General features: G+C 31.8%; 2 protein-coding genes across 3 annotated transcripts in view; one reads left to right on the top strand and one right to left on the bottom strand.

Annotated features, from left to right (window-relative positions):
- Positions 1-2,846: 2,846 nt before the first annotated feature.
- LOC128989304 (uncharacterized) overlaps positions 2,847-21,169 on the bottom strand; it is a 43,420-nt gene continuing 25,097 nt past the window's right edge. The window contains exon 4 of the mRNA XM_054411183.1: positions 2,847-2,994. Within this exon, the coding sequence (XP_054267158.1) occupies positions 2,847-2,994 (148 nt within the window). The remainder of the gene's footprint in view (positions 2,995-21,169) is intronic.
- Positions 5,436-21,061, top strand: LOC128989720 (epidermal retinol dehydrogenase 2-like). 2 transcript variants are annotated; one of them, XM_054411735.1, is made up of 7 exons: positions 5,436-5,519; positions 7,046-7,208; positions 11,727-12,068; positions 14,579-14,711; positions 16,280-16,394; positions 18,519-18,638; positions 20,119-21,061. In XM_054411735.1, exons 2-7 carry the CDS (start codon positions 7,065-7,067, stop codon positions 20,192-20,194), a joined length of 930 nt encoding a protein of 309 aa, XP_054267710.1. In that variant the 5' UTR covers positions 5,436-5,519; positions 7,046-7,064; the 3' UTR covers positions 20,195-21,061. The 2 variants fall into 2 exon arrangements, with proteins under 2 accessions (XP_054267710.1, XP_054267709.1); XM_054411734.1 differs by lacking the exon at positions 5,436-5,519 and adding an exon at positions 5,587-5,618.

The following is a 21,169-nucleotide window of genomic DNA, read 5'->3' as shown; positions in this document are numbered from 1 at the left end:
ATTGTTGAAAATTCCCAATATAAACTAAACTCGCCGTACTTGAGTGATGCAACGTTAGTTTATTTATTTGATCCACTTTAATGATTTTCAATGCTGTCGAGGGCTTAGGATTTTTTTACTATTAGAATCCTATTACCGTCATATGGCGACAAGCTGCTATAGTGGCTAGAGCATAAACTGTGTTATGGAGACAAGGGTTCGATCACAATAATCACCAATGGTCATAAGCTAATTTTCCCTGAAGGTTAGGTGCTGACCAATTTTGTTGTAATTAGCTGCACCAATTTAATATGAAACAAATGGTATCAGAAATCTGACACATGCTTTCTCCCAAGCTTGCAAACAACCCTTATCATAGGCAAGCAGTGAGAGATTGTATTGTATTTTTTGCGTAAAATTACAAATGTTGCGATAACTAACTATGGAATCGTAATTTGTACAGCAATGGTTGCACTATTCTGTTTAGAATTATAATAACTATAAAACACTTAACTCTAATCAAAATCGGTCGAGATTTTTGAAAAAAAAACTGAGTTTTTGTTATTAGGCCTATATGAGTTTTTATGACAAAATCATATAAGTTACAATAAACCATGACATTTACAGTAATGTGAATTTTGTTTTGTTAAGAATTTAAAGGACTATAACATATAAAATTTTAATCATAATGGTTCAGGCTATTTTTGAGTAAGTTTGATTTTCTATTATTTTATGGGTTTATATGGTGAAATCACCATTAACCTTTTAAAAACATAAACAACTTTCTTATATACTACTCTCCGTATAGAGCAAGAAAGTAAAATTTCTCCACATACTACTGTATGTATACGACAATAAAATAAAATGATAGCTCTCTCAGTTGAGGGAAATCTTCTCACTCTCCGTTAAGCTGGGTTTTCCTAGACGCGGAGTCGGCCAGCGGAGAGCGGACAACGGAGAGCGGACTCAGCTGGTCTTAGGCAATTTAATGTTACTGTTTTCCTAGCAGCGGAGCGGAATGCCATGTTAATTTCAATTCCGCTCTCCATTGTCCGCTCTCCGCTGGCCGACTCCGCGTCTAGGAAAACCCAGCTTTATAGTAAGATAATTTTACGGTACTTACTTTTTTTGCATTTAATTGCATCCAAAACGAATAGAGTGAGAAGCTATATACAAACAGGGTTGAGCCGACCTTTCACTGAGGAAGCTGGAAATGTTGGCAGGAAATTGCATAACCCTTGTAACCTCTATTTCCATATTGACCTTCGGATTCACCTTTAGATGTTTGATATTTGTCAACGGCCCGTTTGGCATTTAATTGTCCCTAATGCGTCTTAAAACTTAGATACAGTAACCCTTTATACATGACAAACCAGTTATCCTTTTGAACTTGGATTTTTTGTTTTTTAATGGTTTCTTGAGAATTACAGATTACTAAGGTTATAATTTATATAATTTTTTGTAACTTTTTGGAAAAATATTACTTATATATATTTTAAACGACATATAAACATGAACTTATTTTGGATGTATGTTATGGATTTTGGAAATTGAGTAAAGCCACGACCGACTATAAATGGGCTGCTTGGTTAAAGCTGGAATAACATTTCGCATGGAATGATATTTACAAAAAAGGGCTATGACAGCATTTTATCCACGTTCAACAGTTGCCAAGTTTTGTCTGCAATAGTTGCTAAGCATTGTATGAAAAATAGCTCCATTTTGGCGTACTACCATGATAATTTGTCAGAAAGAATAATAGTTCCTTTTTGTCGTACTACCATGATAATTTTTCAGTAAAAAGTTACTACGAATTTCTGAAACTTGATTTTGATCCAAGGATACTAATCTTCAGCAAATATTTATAACATACGTTTTGATCAAACATAATTCAATGCAACGTTTACTTGGTTTTGTTGCTAATTACAAACAGTTAATCACTTTTCATTTGTTTATCTTACAAATGTAATGGAATTCAAGGGTTAGTCCGTTGTGTTGTTCATTGATATTGTATTCTAAATTAAACATCCTACAGATATAATTTATTGTTTGTGAATGTTTATGTGGATCAGTAATCTTGATTTTACTGTGGACCGACATAAAAAAATGCATTTTTGTAAATTATCAGACCTCTCTATTCACTCGATTATAAAAAATGCATGTAAAAATAATGTAGACAACAAAAAATAAATTCGTTTATTTACAAAACTTAAAATTATTCAACAAAACACAAGATAATAATGACTACATGTGTTAGTTTGGTCAGTTAATTGACGTTAACGCTATTCAACGGTTACAGGCTGCAAACGTTTAACTACAAAATTATCTTTTATTACAAATATGGTTATACACAACTCCAGTGTATATAATGTGCATGTATACAGTAAATCGAGGAATATTTGGTTTAATTCTGTAATACAATGAACAACTTTTAGCTTTGATTATAGGCAAACTTAAATATCAATTAACCAGTTTTAAACAGTTACATATTTTTCTTCAGTTTTATAAAGTACACGACTACCTATGATCATCTTTACATTCTTCCCTTACACAAAGTGTATATTCAAGATAATGTTTTCATCCAGCTCAGATACGAAGGTAACTAAATTATTCGTAATACCGTTCTTGATCTTTATTCTTTCTCTCTTCAAAATTGGCATTTGCTGGAGTAGCAAGAAATGTGCTCAATATTTTTGGGTATCAAGAAATAAAATGGTAACATCGTCACTGGTCACAAGCTAGTAGTAACAATGGTAAGACGGTTTTAGCAACTGGTTAGGTATATCTACAAATGAGCTACCGTGTTTGGAGTTCAGTTTTTTCGGTAGTTTACAAACTGACTATATACAATTGATGAACTACTATGGCTAGAAACTTCGGAGGATCTTAACGAGTTGCCGCGAAGAGAAGAAGCACTTGTTGAATTTCTGATCACATATTGCTTCCCGCCGTGACTTGGCTCCGAGGTCTTCAGCTTCTCTGAACTCTTTGGCCCCTCTGCGGCCAACGTTCACCCTACAAAAAAAAAGTGGTTTAAGTGGTTGTTTACAGTATAGAATATAGATTGATACAATTCTGGAGTCCCTATAACACGGAGGGATTACCCACTGAAAATGCTAATTATGTTAATATTCTTCTTTTTAGTACTAAATAAGGTTTTTGTAGTTTGTACTTGTTACAAAAAAAAAACTTTGTGGTCAAACTTTTTTACTTTTTCTGTATATTTGTTGTATCTATATTCTTAAAAATAACGGTTATATAAAAACTTATGTCTCAGTTTCTATCTGCTAGAATTTCATATTCAAGGTGTAATATTGAAGGGTTTTTAGTCTTCTTATAATTTGGGTAAAATTATATTTGTATCTATTTAGGGAAAAAGTTATAATAAGAAAAAACATAAAAAAATACTTTTCACTTAAAAAAAAAATCATTTTCATTTTACTTCTAATTGTGTTACACGCATAACTATTCCTAACTTTTTATACATACTTATATGAAATATTGGGTTACAATTTTAACCGCACTACAAGTACTTTATGAGATACAGTACATTCATTTTAGTGTAAAAAAAACGCGAAAAACCCAAATTTGCTGGAATCGGAGGCTGGCTAGGCGGGAGTTATTATACATCGATGGGCTAGGCTTATTGGTTCACCTGGCTTGGCTATTTGCCATTGGGGTACAGGCATATAGAGCCTCCTATAATATTTTATTCATTTACAAAACCACTTATACCTTGTTATGTATGGGTTTTCTGAAAGAGGACATACCGTATAACAATAACCTGTAAAAACATTAAAAACATTATATTTTGGTAATTTTTTGTAGGGAATCCCCTTATTTAATTTTAGCAATAGAACTAATATTTTATACAAATCTGGAAATTGATCAGGTATCACTGGATCTATAAAATTTTCCTCAGGTTGAGCAGTGATCAATCTGATAAACGTATAAATTATTTAGGTTTAGATTTGAATGTCGTTCGTGCATGTCGTGTTTGATATTATTCTTTTTTACTTTTTTTTTAATACTTTTAGTGTTTTCTGCATGGTGTTACTTGTTCATGTTTTATTTTTATTTAGCTTGGACTGATGGTTTATGCATGAACTCTATTATGCGTCAAGAGGACTTAAGATGGTCGTCATTTGTTATTTTTTGCCTAGCCTATTACTGTAAATGTTGAATGGCCCAATACAATTTTGATTTTGATGTTCAATAATGTACTCTATACACATTTCCTTAAACGGAAATGTTCAAAAGGTAAGCGAGTAAGATACCTATGTGTCAAAAGATGCAGAATGGTCAATATATTATCTTTAGGAATAGTGGTAGCACTACATAAAAGATATACTCGATCAAACTTAAAGCCTACCATTGTAGTTATAATAGGTAAAAACCTAGTAATTTGTAGAATAATGTCCATGGTCAATTTAGTAACGATTCAAAAATGACAATACCCAAATATTAAGCCTAAGATTGGAGTAGAGTGGTACTCAATAATATATTACATCCGGGAAATCGACTAAAGCTTATCGTCTATGTTTAGTAATGAGATCAACATAATAAATCTTGTCAGAAGCTGCACTTTCTAAAGATAAATTTGTCTTGGTAATGTTAATAACATATTTATCTTTAGTTTTGACCAAATATTAGAAATTCAGTAATACTTCAGAAAATAATCAGCAGGAGTAACAAAACTATTATATAAATCATTTCACTATATGCGCACTATGATTTCAATCCCCATGTGTATATATTACCATAGATAATTATACTCCCTTTAGTAGATTTCTCATCCTTATGGAACAGCTGAAGCCAATTTTATTCTTAGTTATGTCCGGTGCACTGTAGCGGTCGTGTTTTGTTTACAAATTTGTTACTAAATTGTTTATAAATAAAGATGTAAAATAACAATTTAGGTCATTTAAAACCTCGTTTACCCAAAAATAAACCGATCTAATCATAAACAAAAATTCGTCTCCTCAACCAAACAGTAAAGCACAAAATTTAATTATTGAAAATTTAATTATCATGCGTTAATGAATTAATCATGAAATTGGTCCTCAAATAATAGAAACAAAATTTCGTCGACCCTAGCAATCAGCGTCACGTAGACAAGAAAAACGAGCGTCAAAATTTAGTTTGGGATGAGAAGTCCTAACTCCTTTAAAATCACGGAAAACTTTTCTTAGTACAACAATAACTATATCGAAATGTGTAATTGATTGTTTTGATTACAGTCGTAGCATTTCCGCACTTGTCTGACAAAAACAAGTAATTTCATTAGTAATCTTTCAAACAAATCTACTAGAGCGGAGATCCCAGTCACATCATTTGGTGTCTAAATCCAAGATACACAAGTATGAGATAAGCGGCAAGGTCGGTGAGTTCGTCGGCCTGTTCTAGATGTTCTACCGGTGTTCTGTGGCGACAATCTGGGTATGTTGAGGAAGGGCTTCATGGTTAACCACTTTGTCCTGCCCAGGTAGACAATACTGTTTGCAGTCTACAGTTATATCGTCACCAGCTACACGACCGAGGTAAGCTTATTGGTCTGCTAAGAGTTTACTATAAGGATTTGATCAGATAGAATTGCTATAGGTTGAACCGTGGAGTATTGATATGTTGATTTTTCAATAGTATGTTGAGTTGTTGTATATATTATAGCCTCTATGTAGGAAAAGGAAAAAAAACCCTGCAACATATAGCTTAAATCATAAATATTTTTTTCATGAAAATGTGTTGTGACGCAAAAATAAATTTTACTATAAATAAGAAAGAAAACAAAAACTAAATAACTCCGCCTGTATAAATTGTCATAGTATATTTTTTTTATCGAATCCTAATTTTAATCTTAAATGAAGAATTAAAGTAAAATAGGGCACACTTTAGACAGAAGAATAAATATTTGTCAAATATTAAACAAATGGTTAAATATATAGGCTCAGTATATATGTCAATTTCAAAAACCTAGTGGAAACCCACATCAATTCTACAATGGATAAAACTACACAATTGATGACAAAGTTGAATTGTTGAAACACAGCGTTTGATTTAATGCTTGAAATACTGCGGTTTCGGAATATTTTTTCTGAAATTTAAATATTTTTTGTATCTGAATTCTTGCTGACCTATATTTCATTTCAACCCTTACTTTAATCCATCAATTTTGACATCTATTAAGATTTTTGCATGGCAAATATGTTATGTGAGATAGCACACTGTTACATAGACATTACAAAATATTTTATTTCGCCGTTCATATTCATGATAGGAAAATATTGGTGTAATTCCTTTAATTGTAAAATATTATGAAATAAACTCGATATCAATAACACAAACTATATTTTCGTTTTTATAATGAAGTGTTGATTTTCTTTAAACAAAACAGAAAATTGCTTATATTACCTGCAATATCAGGTACCAGCGATTTTCTTATCTATATACAAATTAACATATTAAATTTAACGTCAAAATCGTATAACCTCAACAACCGTCAATGTTTTGACAGAGGCAATTTGAAATGTTTGAAAAAAACACACGTCGTCCTTTTCAACAAATTGGATGGTTTTGAATATTGTATTGGCTTTGTATTATCACCGGCAAAATATATCTCGTTTTGTTTTAACTTTTAATTATCAAATGGAAATTTCCATGTCACCATGTTTTATGTCAAAAAAGCAGATTACAGTTCTAATGGATCTGTGAACAATTTATTCCATATACAACCCTCAGGTAAAATCCAAACCACAATGAATACATTTCGTAGAAGAAAACTAATTTAATTTAATGTCACTATCAAATGGGAGCAAAGGGGTTTTTAATTCAATATATACCTAACTCCAATAATGGAAATACACCGTTAAAACAAAAAATACCGTTAATACAAAAAATACCAAAACCGGGAACAGGTAGGAGTTGTGCATATTAGTCAGGTTTACTACAATTTTCTTAATGGGAGTAATTCCTATACAATTATCTAGTTCGAATGAAACACATATCTCTATATTTTTTGAGTTTCTAAGTAAACAGTAATTAATTATAATTAGTTGTAATTGTTTAACAGTCAGATTCACACGACAGCCATGGACCAAAGCCCTGGTGAGATGTTGAAGCTGGGTCTGAGATCGTGTTTGGCTATGTACTACTCTATTTATCTCAGTGTGCTCGAGATTTGGCACTACTTCTATCCCAAGCCAGGGAAAAGCCTCGTTGGAAAACATGTTTTGGTGAGTAATTAACTAATAAATCGTGAACGTACTAGAACCTTATGAAGATAAGATAACCATAAGTAAATATCGTTATATCCACACAAATTCTCCCTATGATTAATAATTGTATTTGCACTATAGACAATAGTATTTATACAGAATGGGCAAAAGTATAAAACCAAAACACAGCTCTATAAAATTGGCATGAAAGTGCACTTTTTTGCCATCCCAGTATAATTCGAAAACCCAAAACGGGTTATTTTAGGGGCAAATCAAATGATTATATGTAAAGTGACACATAATTAATTTAGAAGGTCATTAGTAAAAAAAAATCAGCGAAAACTAGAGGTCTCTATTTGAACCCATTACAGAATGGCAGCAATTTTTAATATTTTCCATTAGCCTGAGAGACCTCATTTAAAAATATAGACTAATATCCCCTATTAAAGGTTTTATGGGTTGTTCTAGAGAAATTAAACTCATTTTTACTGTAACAAGTAGCACAATTTCAATTTGCTTCTGTACTGTAGATGATTTGTTACAAGCATATGTTGCAATTTATTTATTTACATTTTCGCAAAACTGCCATAGCTACTTGACAATCCGACTAATGTTAAATATATTAAAATTTATGTTTAAGTTTTTAACGAAAATTTTTTTTTCCCAAAACAGAGCCTAGCGTGGGTATTGTTTTAAGCCTAAAACTAAGAAATTTTTAACAATTTGAAATAACTCATTGCAGTCGATTTTGAAATCTGTGTGAACACACGTTAGTCGTTTTATAGAATACATTTTACCTTTAAACTTTGGTTGAACAATCAGTTACTACTCGGTTTACTATCAACGTGTTCTTAAAGAGTTTTTCACAATTTGCAAACCAGAATGCGAAACTTTCCTCAAAAGTATTCCATCCAAGTCTGAACGACTAATGATAACTTTGATGTCAAAGCCAGGTCTCCATTTATTTGTAAATTGCTGATTTAATACATCAAACTGTCCAAAAGAAAAGTTGGATCAGGAAACAGATAGCTGGTTCCATAGTGACAGGTAGATGGTTAAGCTGTCGTCCATGAGGACAACGTCTGGTCTTCTGGCCTTGTCCTTTCTTCCTGTTGGACAACTGGTTTCGTTCTGGCCGTGCAAATATAGAGTTTCCAATGTTAATTTGTTTAACAAACCAGTTAACGGGACAGTAGACTTTACATAACCAACCAAAATTTGTTTTAACTGTACAGGTTTTTGTACTGAATGTTTTTTTTATTTACAATTCACAATATCCCACCGTTATTTTCAAAGATTTGTTTGAATATTTTTAAGTTGTGTTAAGTTTCTTTATGACACAGAAACACCCAAGTGAAAATAAATGCTTCATGTAAAATTAAACTCACTAAAAAAAATAAAAATAAATATATATATATATATATATATATATAAATGTCCAAAAGTAAGGAATATGAAGTAATGTGAGTGTTTTGTTCAGAATCTTTCGTCATAAATTTTTGGAGATACCTATTTAAATAATTTACTTTACACTACAATTATTAAGGTGCACTAAAACTAGATAAAATGACATTGATTAGCCATTATCCTTTTTGGGAAACTTTATCAAGAATGCAACAAATTGTTGAAATCATACAATACTTGAAGAGACTACTTATTTCATGCATATTTAGAAAACCCTAAGAACGTAAATTATCTATTCCAAAAGTTATATTTTTAGACTGTTATATTTAAAATAATAAGTAATAATAATAATAAAATAATAGTAATAATAAAATAATAATCGTTATATTTAAAATAATAAGAAATAAACACTTAGTGGGTAGTTCTGTTTAAAATGTACAACTTTATTTAAAATAACTCCGTTCCTGACATGTTTTACCGATCCTAGAAAATAATATAAAGTTTATTAAGCCATCCAACTAACCATTAATCGGAGCGTGCCAATGTAAATTAATGAAAGCATTCTACGAGTTAACTAATATTATTAAAATTTGATTTTGTCGCTTCTGAAATCTAAACTATTATTTAAATCATTACTACAGTGTAGTTGTTGAAACTCAAAGAATCAATGGGTTTCTTTTGGTGACAATAGTGTAAATTTAGTACTTTTTAGCTAGCGTATTGTACATAAGAGACCTTTTAGATCGCTGCTAAGGGATAAATATGTGGAAGTTAATACACAATGTTTGGAATTAGTTTTGTATTTTTTCATTAACTGTTTAACTTTATTTATATTTCAATATCGGTAATGCGATATAATTAAATAGAACATCAGTCCTCGTTCTATGTACTGTAGAATACATTGAACGTGACACGGTTTGGACATAACTTCTTTCTTTACACACAACTAGGGGTTTTTAAAGTTTAGTTGACCACGAGTTTATACAGGGTGTTGAAAATGTCTGGAACCAACATTATATCTGGTGAGTGGTTAAAGAAAAACAACTGATATTTTGTGTACGGATATACTATGGTTTAATCATCTTTTGGTGCCTTATGACATTTTTTACCACTTATAGGGAACGTCCTGTGGAGGATGCAGTAAAAAGTTTTAATAGAAGCATATGGTAAATGATACATCATTTTAAAGGCAATTATTTTCTGAGTAAGGAGCCACAAGTTTCATCTCAAAAGGACCACCCTAGCAAAAATGGCGACTGTTTGAAATTTAAAAACATTGCTATTTAAATGGTCCGTATTTGTTTCCTTTAAATGCTATTACAAGCCAGTTATGAAGTACAGTAGTTTATAACGTGGTGAACTGAAAAGTGACTAAAAAAACATTTAACTAAATTGTTTGTATTGTTTTACTAAACTTATTTTTAACATAAATAAAATACCAATTAAGCTTTCAATTATTTTCAAAAACTTCAAACAGTCGCCATTTTCGCTAGGGTGGTCCTTTGAGATGAAACTTGTGGCTCCTTACTCAGAAAAAAGTTACCTTTAAAATGATGTATCATTTACCATAGGCTTCCATTAAAACCTTTTACTGCATCCTCCACAGGACGTTCCCTATGAGTGGGTTTTAAAATTTCAAACAGTCGCCATTTTTGCTAGGGTGGTCCTTTTGAGATGAAACTTGCGGCTCCTTACTCAGAAAAAAATGGCCTTTAAAATGATGTATCATTTACCATAGGCTTCCATTGAAACTTTTTACTGCATCCTCCACAGGACGTTCCCTATAAGTGGTAAAAAATTTCATACGGCACCAAAAGATAGGTAAAACCATAGTATATCCGTACACAAAATATCAGTTGTTTTTCTTTAACCACTCACCAGATATAATGTTGGTTCCAGACATTTTCAACACCCTGTATAATCTAACTATATTGCGGAAATGTCTCATCTCGATTAGTTGAAATCAACGGTTTCTCGTCGTTTTGGTATTTGAAATCCGACGCCGTGAAGAAATCCGATCAGGTGATATAAGACTTAACAAGAAAAGTACACGACTCCAGCAATTTTGAAAAAAACACAATGAAAAACACATTATTTACTTAATTTATAATAATTCAGCTCGAACAAAACGGTCTGTATACTTTGTCGTGAAAATACCGGAGTCAGTTTAATGGCGCTAAACTTAGCTAACATTATCAACTAGTTTTTTTAGGTAACATTTTATTCCTGTTGCTACGAACCTGATTTAACAAAAATTACCAAAACCGGGAACAGGTAGGAGTTGTGCATATTAGTCAGGCTTACTACAATTTTCTTATTGGGAGTAATTTCTATACAATTATTTAGTTCGAATGAAATATATCTCACGATTTCTCAACACGTTATTATAAATTACCTCATCTCTTAGTAATGTATTTTATTATTTCACGCTTCAAGGTATTGGACGTAAACACATTAGTACTTGACAAACATATGAATATCAATCACTCATGTCTCAGCTCAGCTGTTATGATGACGTCATCATGTCGTAGCATTATGTCAGCATCTGACATATCTCTAACACTGAGTAAGCAATGTTGTCCTGCTACAGTTTGTTTGGCTCAATTAGACATTCTATGGTTGTGTGACATAGTTTAATTAATTGATTGTTTGGGTTCAATTTAATCTCTAGAATAATCTATGGTTCGTCCTTCTTGGATTGATTACAAACCACATTTAGGTTTTGGTACCAAAAAATCATAAGGAATAAACAAATAAAGGTTATTTTTGATACTACGAGCAATTCTCTGCAGTTTAATTATAACTGCAGTTGTTCAATTCCACTAAAATTTCAGCTCATCTTGAGGGTTAGACGTATACTGCTTCACATTACACTCTTGGGGTAATTTGTCATAAGTTTGAAATAAAATAGACGTAACGTTTGATTCTGATTGACCAAACGCTAATAAAGAGATGAGATAACTCGGTTGAGTATAAATACACGACTACAACTAAGGGATGGACAATTTTTTATGTAGGTCATTATTTATTTGCTCCATTTATCATCTGACTAACAATAACTCAGCAACAGTTCGTCCATGTAGACAGGTGTCTACTCCAGTATCTCCCATACGGATCATTTTTGAATTCCAGATAACCGGTGGGGGTGGAGCCCTAGGTAGAGAACTCGCCCTCAGCTTCGCCAAGGAGGGCTGTCATGTCACAGTTGTGGACGTTAATGAGACGGAATGTCAAGAAACATCACGTCTGGTACAACAAGAACACGTGGCTGTGAAGGATCACGTGACCAGTTACAGGCTGGATGTGACGTCACGCGATGACGTCAGCAGCTTCGCCAAGAGGGTGACGTCAGAGAAGGGGCCTGTGGATATCCTGGTGAACAACGCGGGAATCGTCCAGGCGGGAAGTCTTCTGAGCACATCGGAGGACCAGATAATGAGAATCATAGACGTCAACTTGCTCGCTCAGTTCTGGGTAAGATTTGGTCAAATATCATTTGGAATTGGGGCTAAACTATACAGATTTAATATAATAAAGTTTTTGCACCTGAAGGCTCCACATTAAAGGTGTCTTGAGCACGATTAGACCTATGTGTCACGTCAGAATATTCAGTCAAGAAGCTTGACCTTGACTGGGACTCGGTCTAGGTCATACAAAACTAAATACCAGAAACTGTTCGTACTCTAAAAATATATATTTATACATTATATAGACCCTACGTGTGTTTCCGTTAGCACGATAAATTTGGCAAATATGATCCAACTTTTACAAATTTTTTTACAAGCGTGTAGCATAAACTTACGTTTATCCAAACGATTTCGTGAACCATCATGATTGGACTATGGAGCGTGGGTTTATGGGGAAGACATTGGATTTTTCTATTTGGGCATACAATTTCAAAATTTCTTTCTAAATTTTTTTGTAGAGCTTAAAAATAGATTATTAAATTCTCATAATATTATGCAGTTTTCTTGTTTATGAATATACTTCAATCAAAGTTAGACAAATCACTGAACTATTGATATTTTACAAAATAACATCTTATTACCTTCCCTAGAGCAGAAAACCTATGTACTCGTTAAACTGATGGAAATAAATCTGAAATTTGTATGGAGATATTTTAGTGAAGATATAATCAGTTAAATGTAAATTCGTTTACTCTGCAGATTTGTGGCGGGGGTAATTCAATCAGTGTTCAGTACAGCAAAATTAAAAGATTAGATATTCGAATCAGCAGAACTGAGTGGAAATGTGTTGTTTGTTTCCACATGTAAACGACTAAAACTTTGGCTATGCATATTTATTAGCTTACTGACCCAAACAAATGGAAACCCTACTTTAGTTATGAATTTAGATTAGTTGTATAAGCTAAACTAAGAGAAAACTGTATATACACAGAGAGATATGCGTATTCAGGATAACTTGTGTATGAAATATTGAATGTAACCTATTCGATTTCCTTCTGTTTTATACATTTCTGTACATGGTCTAGTAGAGCAAGAAGTCATATTTTTAGAGTTAAAAATAATATAAGTCGTATTTATTTTTAAGGATCTTAATCTGATGTTTTTAGTGTTATATTGTGTAACTTATTCAATGCTAAAAATATTTAAAATTATATCTGTAATGTTGAAATGCGTTAAAATTTATTATGTACATCAGGTGGGACCATTGAATATAATCAAAATACAACTACCATTGATTATAATATGTATACCATTGATTTTACTCCCCATAATCAACGGCTATACGGAACAGTACGTGGACAAACCAATGTTTAGCTATGAAGCTAATTGGATACAAATTTTTTTGGACTACTCGTAATAAAGGTACCTTACGCCATTCAGGGTTAAAATATTGTTCAAATTAAACGTCAGTTAAAGTCCGTGAGAGACATTGGACTTTAAGATCAGCTGATTACTGAGGGAAGATCACGAATATTAGATCAGGAACAGATATCGATCATAAACCTATACAAATTACATAACTGGCCTGAATCCTATACTAACATTAACATACGGTTTAGACCGTTCTAAGCGATGTTAAATAATATTTACTTTCGGGCCACAAACACCATTTGTTTATGTTTATGTTCCATACCGGGTCTGTTCTAGTATCCGTGGGGAATATAAGTGTTTAAAAAGTACGTACTCCAAAAATTAAAGGGATGGCACTGCCTAGTACTCTTTGACCCATTGAAACCGCTGGGAATATTTCCAAAGTTTAATAAATTAAGTCCTATATAGTGTAGCATATAATAAATGGCAAAACCAGCAAAGGATCAAATAAGGGACGGAGGAATTTTTCATCAAGAGTTATTTATTAAATCTATTTTAATGGTGGGTAGGATTTTGTAATTGGATCTTCCCTTACTTACAGTGAAAGAAGAACAATGTATTTAACAAAGCTTAGTATCTAATTAAATTAAATCAATCACTATCAGGAGTCTGATATTCAAAATTGGTTGTATCCGATATTTTCAAGAGGTAATTGTAAGGAATAAGATAAATATTCCTTTTAATGGTTGGTATATTTTCAAATTATTAATGGACAATTAAACTTACGCAAATAACTCTATTAACGATTAATAGTAAACACGCTAACTTGGGAAGATTGTTTGATATAATGAAGAATTAACCATTTTTACAGTGATATAGTGGGTTTTAAATATTCCTAACCATCTAATATGCTCTATTTAAGAACCGAATTCAAAATATACATGCTCTTTTTTTCTAGTTATAAATAAATTTTATCGGATCTGTTTGCATTAACAAATTTATAATTTCCCATAACAGTGAATAATATGTGATAGCTATTCTATCACAAAAAAAATCAAAATTAGTAATTCAAATTGTTACAGTATTTGGGCCAGTTTAAGATGTAAATTATTTAAAAATCTTGGCTGAACATGTTTAATGGTCCTTTAAATAGTTGCCAGTTGTCTATAACATTGAAATTAAACGAACAAATGTTATAATTTTCAGACGATAAAGGCGTTCCTACCAGGAATGATAGAGAGACCCACCGGAGGCCACATAGTTGCTATTTCATCCGCTGCAGCGCTAGCAGTCGCTGCGAACATTGCACCCTACACAGCTTCCAAGGCTGGAGTTTCAGGTAACAACAAATATGATTACTATTATAACAATTATATTACCTTTACTATATACGAGTAACGTTTGCCCACAATCATTTCAAAAACAGCGTCAATGAAACGGCTCTGAATTGATGGAAATTTCTTAGTTTAAGGCTAAAAACATTATCAGTGCTAGCCTCTGTTCTGGGAATATTTGTTTTTCGTTAAAACTATAAATCAAATTGTAATATTTTACACTGTTCTATGGATAGCCAAATAGACAAATCAGTTAAACAAAAATGTTAATAAATTAATCGTGACACGTGCAGTGTATAAATCATCTACAGTACAGTAGTAAATTACTAAATACAATACAAAGAAAATGACATTCCTATGAATACCATTGGTAGTTTAATACTTATGATATTTTACTAAGCAATGGCCAATGAGTACGACTGCTCAAAATCTTTGAGTATTTTACCGAAAAGATTAAAAAAATCACCATTTTATAACTCAATTTAATCACATTATAAATAAATTATGAAACACTAGTATTTTTATAGTAAACACCTATTATAAAGTTGGATAACATGTTTACAATCTATATTAATAACATTTATTTATCTTGTGCTTTTATTAATTACAGTTCAAAGCTAAATTACAGTACAGAGCTATTGCAGGTTAAAAAGTAATTAACATTATAAAGATCAAAGTGTTGAGGATAAACATACATTTATCTTGTTTAACAGTTTTGTTTGCCTACTGTTACTAACAGGCTAAAATTGAACTAAAGCTTTCTAAGGAACCGTGTCGATTAAAACTCAACGAGGATAAAGCAATTTAAATCTAAATTACAATTCCTTCAGGGAAGCAGCAGTAATCGGCAAAGTACCATATAGTTCTCAATTCACATTACAATAAAGAAGGTACGTTCTTTGACATAAAATTGCACATTTAATATAGAATTTGTTTGACTTGTTGTCACGATATCGTGCTCCATTTCGTGGAAAGTGCTTACACGATGTTCTCGACACAAATATTAGATTGCTTCTTTTATCTTCGATTAGATTAAAGAAGTATTTTAATAGAACACATTCCAATAAATGTGCACATGAGCATTTCTTTGTCAGATTTACCAAATCATTTTCCATTTTTTATGCCAGTAAAAGACGTGAGCATGTTAAGAAATAAATTGGCACGTGAGTACGTAAAGTAATAAATGTACACGCGAGTACATAAAGACGTTTTACAACCAATCGTTGGAGTTGTCGAGAAGTTGAGTTGAATAGGGTTTTATTCAATCATTGCCATGTAAAGAGCTTCAGCTTCAGCTTCAGCTTCGGCTTTACGACCTTACTTTACAATAAAAGCTTTTATAATAACTGGAAATGGTCAATAGTAGTCTTAGAGACCTTGGCGTAGGTTACAGTAAGGGCAATGGGTGAATATTCTCTCATGTTTTGTCCAAATAGATGACCAATTAAGATTGTCTAAGTATCTTATACTACATTTACAATGGTTATAATGCTTATTCAACCCCAAGCGCACTCTAACTCCATCTTCAAATTATTTTTTAATGCTTATCTTTTTCTAAACATGTTTTTTTCAGCTTTGATGGGCTGTTTGAGAGAGGAGTTGAGGAAGCATCATAGACACATCAAAACCACAACCGTACAACCGTTCTTTCTAGCACCACCCCAGGACAAGAAACATTGGGAAGTCAAGTAAGAAGAAAGAGGTTTTTACCTGTTTCGAAACAAACATGACATTATTAATTTGGAAACCTTTTTGTGTGTTGGAGGATTTAAATAATTCATGACGAGTAATAATTGTAAAGTATTTTATTGAAACTTACATGAAATAACAAAAACAGTTTTTACCACTTTTGGTGTGTATATATATGATGTCGGAGTGTCTCTTTTAGGATAATAAATATAACTAGGGATATAAATATAGGAGTTAATAACTTATAAACTCGAATATACAGGGTGATTGATATAAGTGTGCCAGCCGTTTTATTCGAAAACTATAAGATATAAAAAAAAGTTAAATGGAAAGTGCTTTAGATTTTTTATTAAAAAAATTGTAGTCAAGTCGAAAAAAATATTTTAGCCACCATTCCAATATGGCCACCAACCTAGATTTTTATTATGGAACACCCTGTAATTTATGATGTATTCCGGTAGAAAATGTAATTTTAAGACGATCTTATTCAAGTGATTTTTTTTCATAAACCTAACCGTTTCAAAGATAATAATGGTTTGAATTGCGAAATAGTTTTCGAATAAAACAGCTGGCATGCTTGGCTTTATCGAAACTTTTTCTCATGCCGAAATTTCAAAACTTTAACCATTATTATCTTTGAAACGGTTAGGTCTAAGAAAAAATCACAAGAATAAAATCGTCTTAAAATTACATTTTCTACCGGTATACATCATAAAATACAGGGTGTTCCATAAGACAAATCTAAGTTGGCGGCCATAATGGAAAAATAACGGCTAAAATATTTTTTTTCGATTTGACTACAATTTTTTAAAATAAAAAATCCAAGGCACTTACCATTTAACTTTTTTTCATATTTTAGCGAATTTCCCTATAGGGAAGTAGCTATTACCGTAGGTGGCACGGTAAGACCTAGACCCGGGACCGATTTACTTTTTCATTTTGATGTCCCTAGAGGCCAAAAACACCATTCGTTCAAATTTTTATATATGTATATATATATATATATATATATATATATATATAGACTTATATATATAAATATATATAAGCACTATATACGTCCGCGAACGCGATAACTTGAGTAATTTTTGTCCGATTTTGATGAAATTTGGTTCAAAGGTGTAAAACGGGATAAACTTGAATGAGTTCGCGAACCAGCACGTTCGGACCATGGGAACGGGGGGTTTTATGGGGTAAAAATTGGGTTTTCTCACTTTTGACCCTCAAAACACAAAATTTTCCGATTTCTCTTTAGACCTTTTTAAAGAGCTTAAAAAAAACAAATAATTTAGTATACAAAAGTATTTTTGTTCAATTGTTAGTAACGGAGAAAATTAAAAAAATTTTAAATTTAAAATTCCCATGTTATTCTTATGGAGAATATTGTCAAATGTTGTAGTTTGCTTGTTTATGGATATATTTTGATCAAACTTGGCAAATTTATTCATTTTGTACTAAGCTATCAATATTTTACTCAAAAACACACTTTATTAATTTCCTTGTAGCAGCAAACCTAGGTACTCGTTAAACCAAATGTTATTAAAATATATTTAACTGAAAATCAATTCAGACAAATGGAAATTCGCTTAGTCGGCAGGTTTGCTGCGGCGGGGGTATTTTATATCTCTTATAGTTTTCAAATAAAACAGCTGGCACACTTATATCAATCACCCTGTATTCATTTCGAATATATTCAGTTAGGCAGTAATTAGAAAGTAGAGTAGTAAAGAAGTAGTAAAGATACTGATCGAAGAAGAACGAGTTAACGAAGGTGTTATGATTTTATTATTTATATACATATATTATAAAATCCTAAAATTATACGTCTTAATGTAAATCTAGCTTTTAAAAATTATTTCATATCATCAAAATTTTTTTATCCCTAATTAATTTCGAGTATATTATTTAATGTTCAATTCTTGAGAAATTCACGGTAGTTATTGTTTTAGATAAACGTACTAGAGTTTTTTTACTTTGCTCCAAAACAATTCAAAATGTGCAAGATCTAATATTTATTGATACAGTACGTGAATGAATGTTTTGGAACCTACAGCTAGTAAGCGTTCCAACGATGGAAATGGTTTAGATGTTTCCGTTTAAGACAAATGTGTATTTTTTTACAGGTCTGTGCTACCTGACATAACTGCTGCTTCAGTAGCAAGAGCTACAGTTAGGGCTGTCAAGAGAGAAAAAGTCACACTCACCATTCCTACATACCTCTATTTCGTCATGTACTACGTCAGGTAACAAAAGAAAATAAATTATTTGTACACATATAATGCAAGCCTCTTAATGTGAGTTAATTTTATTTGGATAAACAACTAATTTACATTTCAATCAAAACTTTAATAATAGTTTTGAATTTGTGTAATGATTCTGTTTATTTTGATTTCATGTATGGTTATCAAACAATAGTTTAATTTTAAGTTGTAGGATCAGTTGTGCAGCAAAAGAGGAAACGCGCAAAATGAATGTTTATTTTCCATAAATAAATGGAGAAAGTATTGATTTCGTAAATATTTTCGAGTTTGAGTATAAAAATAACCTGTAGATTGATTTTTAAGAAATTTTTCATGTGGGTACCAGCCCATAATAATTGCCTCTCCCCAGTCGTTCATTTTTGTTAAATTTAGATTTTTAATAGGGGTTTCCTTATAACCCTAAAAAATAACGTAAACATCTGATAAAAAAAAAAAAAAAACACTTAAACGTTTTTTATGGGGTTGTTGAATGGACAAAGTAGGCTATATAATACTAAATGAATGTGCATAATTATCTTTTTGTTAAGTTCCAAAGTAATTTTAAGCTTTGTAAAGCCTATACCTATTCTTTATTAAACATCAATTCTTAATTAACAAAAACGTCAATTTCACATAATACATTTGTAATAACATTTACCTTGGGAAAAAAGTGATGTCGAAAATGAATGTATTGTGATGAAAGAACAATTGTTGTTAGGAGAGTGCTTTTGTAATCATTGGTTGTAATTGAAATTACTACCAAAATGCCTACCACTCTTTTACCAGCTTTATAAATACATGGTTAGGCAAAAGTCTGGAACCCCCCAGTTAACTCTTTAAGCGTTGCAGTAGGAAAACCAAACTCGGTACATATCTACAACAAAAAAACTTCACTTTTTTATCAAAGTTACAACTTTGCCCCAGCCCCGGAAATGGGGTATTTTGGAGGCAGCCCCAAATTTTCAAATAAGAACACCTATCATGTGACGCCTCATTTTAAAGGGTTTCTTAAGACAAATTAAATGGTGAAAACAAGAGGTCAATATCGCACCCCTAATTAAAATACCAGTCATTTTGAAATATTCCCGATTAACTTTTTCACAGGCCATAGCAGGAAAACTAAACTCAGCATATCTTTATAAAAAAAAAAGAGAATTCACCTTTTGGTCAGTATTAAAATATTGAATTTTTTAAGTTAACTGGGTGTGTATAGGCTTTATCCTGCTTGCTCATCTTAAATAATTAAAATGGCTGCCATTTTGATTAGGGGTCGATATTGACCTTAGGTTTACGCCATTGAATTTCTCTTGATAAACCCTTTAAAATGAGGGGTCACATGATAGGTGTTAACATTTGAAAGATTGGGGCTGCCCCCAAAATAGCCCATTTCGTTGGCTGGGGCAAAGTTGTAACTTTAATGAAAACGTGCAATTTCTTATGTTTTAAACCAACAATAACTTAACGGAAATGCTTCTTTTTACAGGTTGATACCCGCCAAAGCAGCCGACTGGTGGAGAGATATATTCGCAGCTGATATCGACTCGATCAAGAACAAATAAAAAGAAACTACTCTTTCTAATTTACATAAATTTGAAAAAGTTTAAAGGTTTTGTCTCTATTGTAAGATTCAGTATTGTACTAGCTTTAATTTGATTTGATTAGGACGGATAACTAGTATCGTATAATATGATTATTAATACCAGTTTCCAATAAAATTTAAACTGTTTTGTATACTCGGTAAACTCAATATTCATGTAAACTACTAACAGTTGCAATAAGGAACTGTCAATTTCAAAACATAATCCAACACTAAGCCCAACACAATAACATAATTACCAGTACTAAACATGTTTAATATTAACATATTAACACGTGTTAATGTTTTGTTCATCGTAACAACCAATTTAAGCAAAATCAATGTTTACGGTGTATTCACAATTACCCTTTGATCATTTGGTGATTAAACCCGTTTTATTGTCCAATGCGTCAAACATACAATTAAAATAACTCTTGTAATATTATCCTCCTTGGTAATAGAACAACATTTTTACTTTCTCCCCCTATACCATAGTATATGGAGAAAGTATTGTTTTCGCCATTTTTATTTTGACCCCCTGGACCCAAAAAAGTGGGTTTTGAAGTGATGAGCTCTGTGTGTGTGAGTGTGTGTGTGTCTGGATGTGTACAAGGGAGTACACCCGTGGTCTGATTTTGATGAAGTTTGGTGTGTAGGTTTTAATCCATGGTATCTCCAGGTATTTTATAATTTTTTTGAAATTTAGATTTTTTATGTTAAATTTTCTGTAAAAAGCCATAAAATAATGGAAAGATCGGATTTTCTAAAAAATGGCCCAAACGATTTTGATAAAAATTCAGTATGTTATAGTCCTTTACATTTTGAACGAAATGGTACAAATTCCATTTCCGTAAAAAATGCGATTCAAAAGTTATTGTAACTGATGTTATTTTCCCATAAAAACAAAATAACAACAAAATCAGATTTTTGGAGAAAAGCTAGTTTTGATCAAAATTAA

This window comes from Macrosteles quadrilineatus, unplaced genomic scaffold (genome assembly GCF_028750875.1).
Source record: "Macrosteles quadrilineatus isolate MER2022 unplaced genomic scaffold, UCM_ALF_1.0 Scaffold_3__2_contigs__length_128488019, whole genome shotgun sequence".
Taxonomy (NCBI): domain Eukaryota; kingdom Metazoa; phylum Arthropoda; class Insecta; order Hemiptera; family Cicadellidae; genus Macrosteles; species Macrosteles quadrilineatus.
The sequence above is the reverse complement of the archived record's forward strand: the minus strand, read 5'-3'. Positions and strand labels throughout refer to the sequence as shown.

What these genes read in the sequence shown, in the direction of transcription:
- LOC128989720 (XM_054411734.1), top strand. An exon ending in ACTTGCTCGCTCAGTTCTGG is followed by an intron (nt 12,069 to 14,578) that starts GTAAGATTTGGT and finishes TATAATTTTCAG; the next exon opens with ACGATAAAGGCGTTCCTACC. An exon ending in TTCGTCATGTACTACGTCAG is followed by an intron (nt 18,639 to 20,118) that starts GTAACAAAAGAA and finishes TTCTTTTTACAG; the next exon opens with GTTGATACCCGCCAAAGCAG.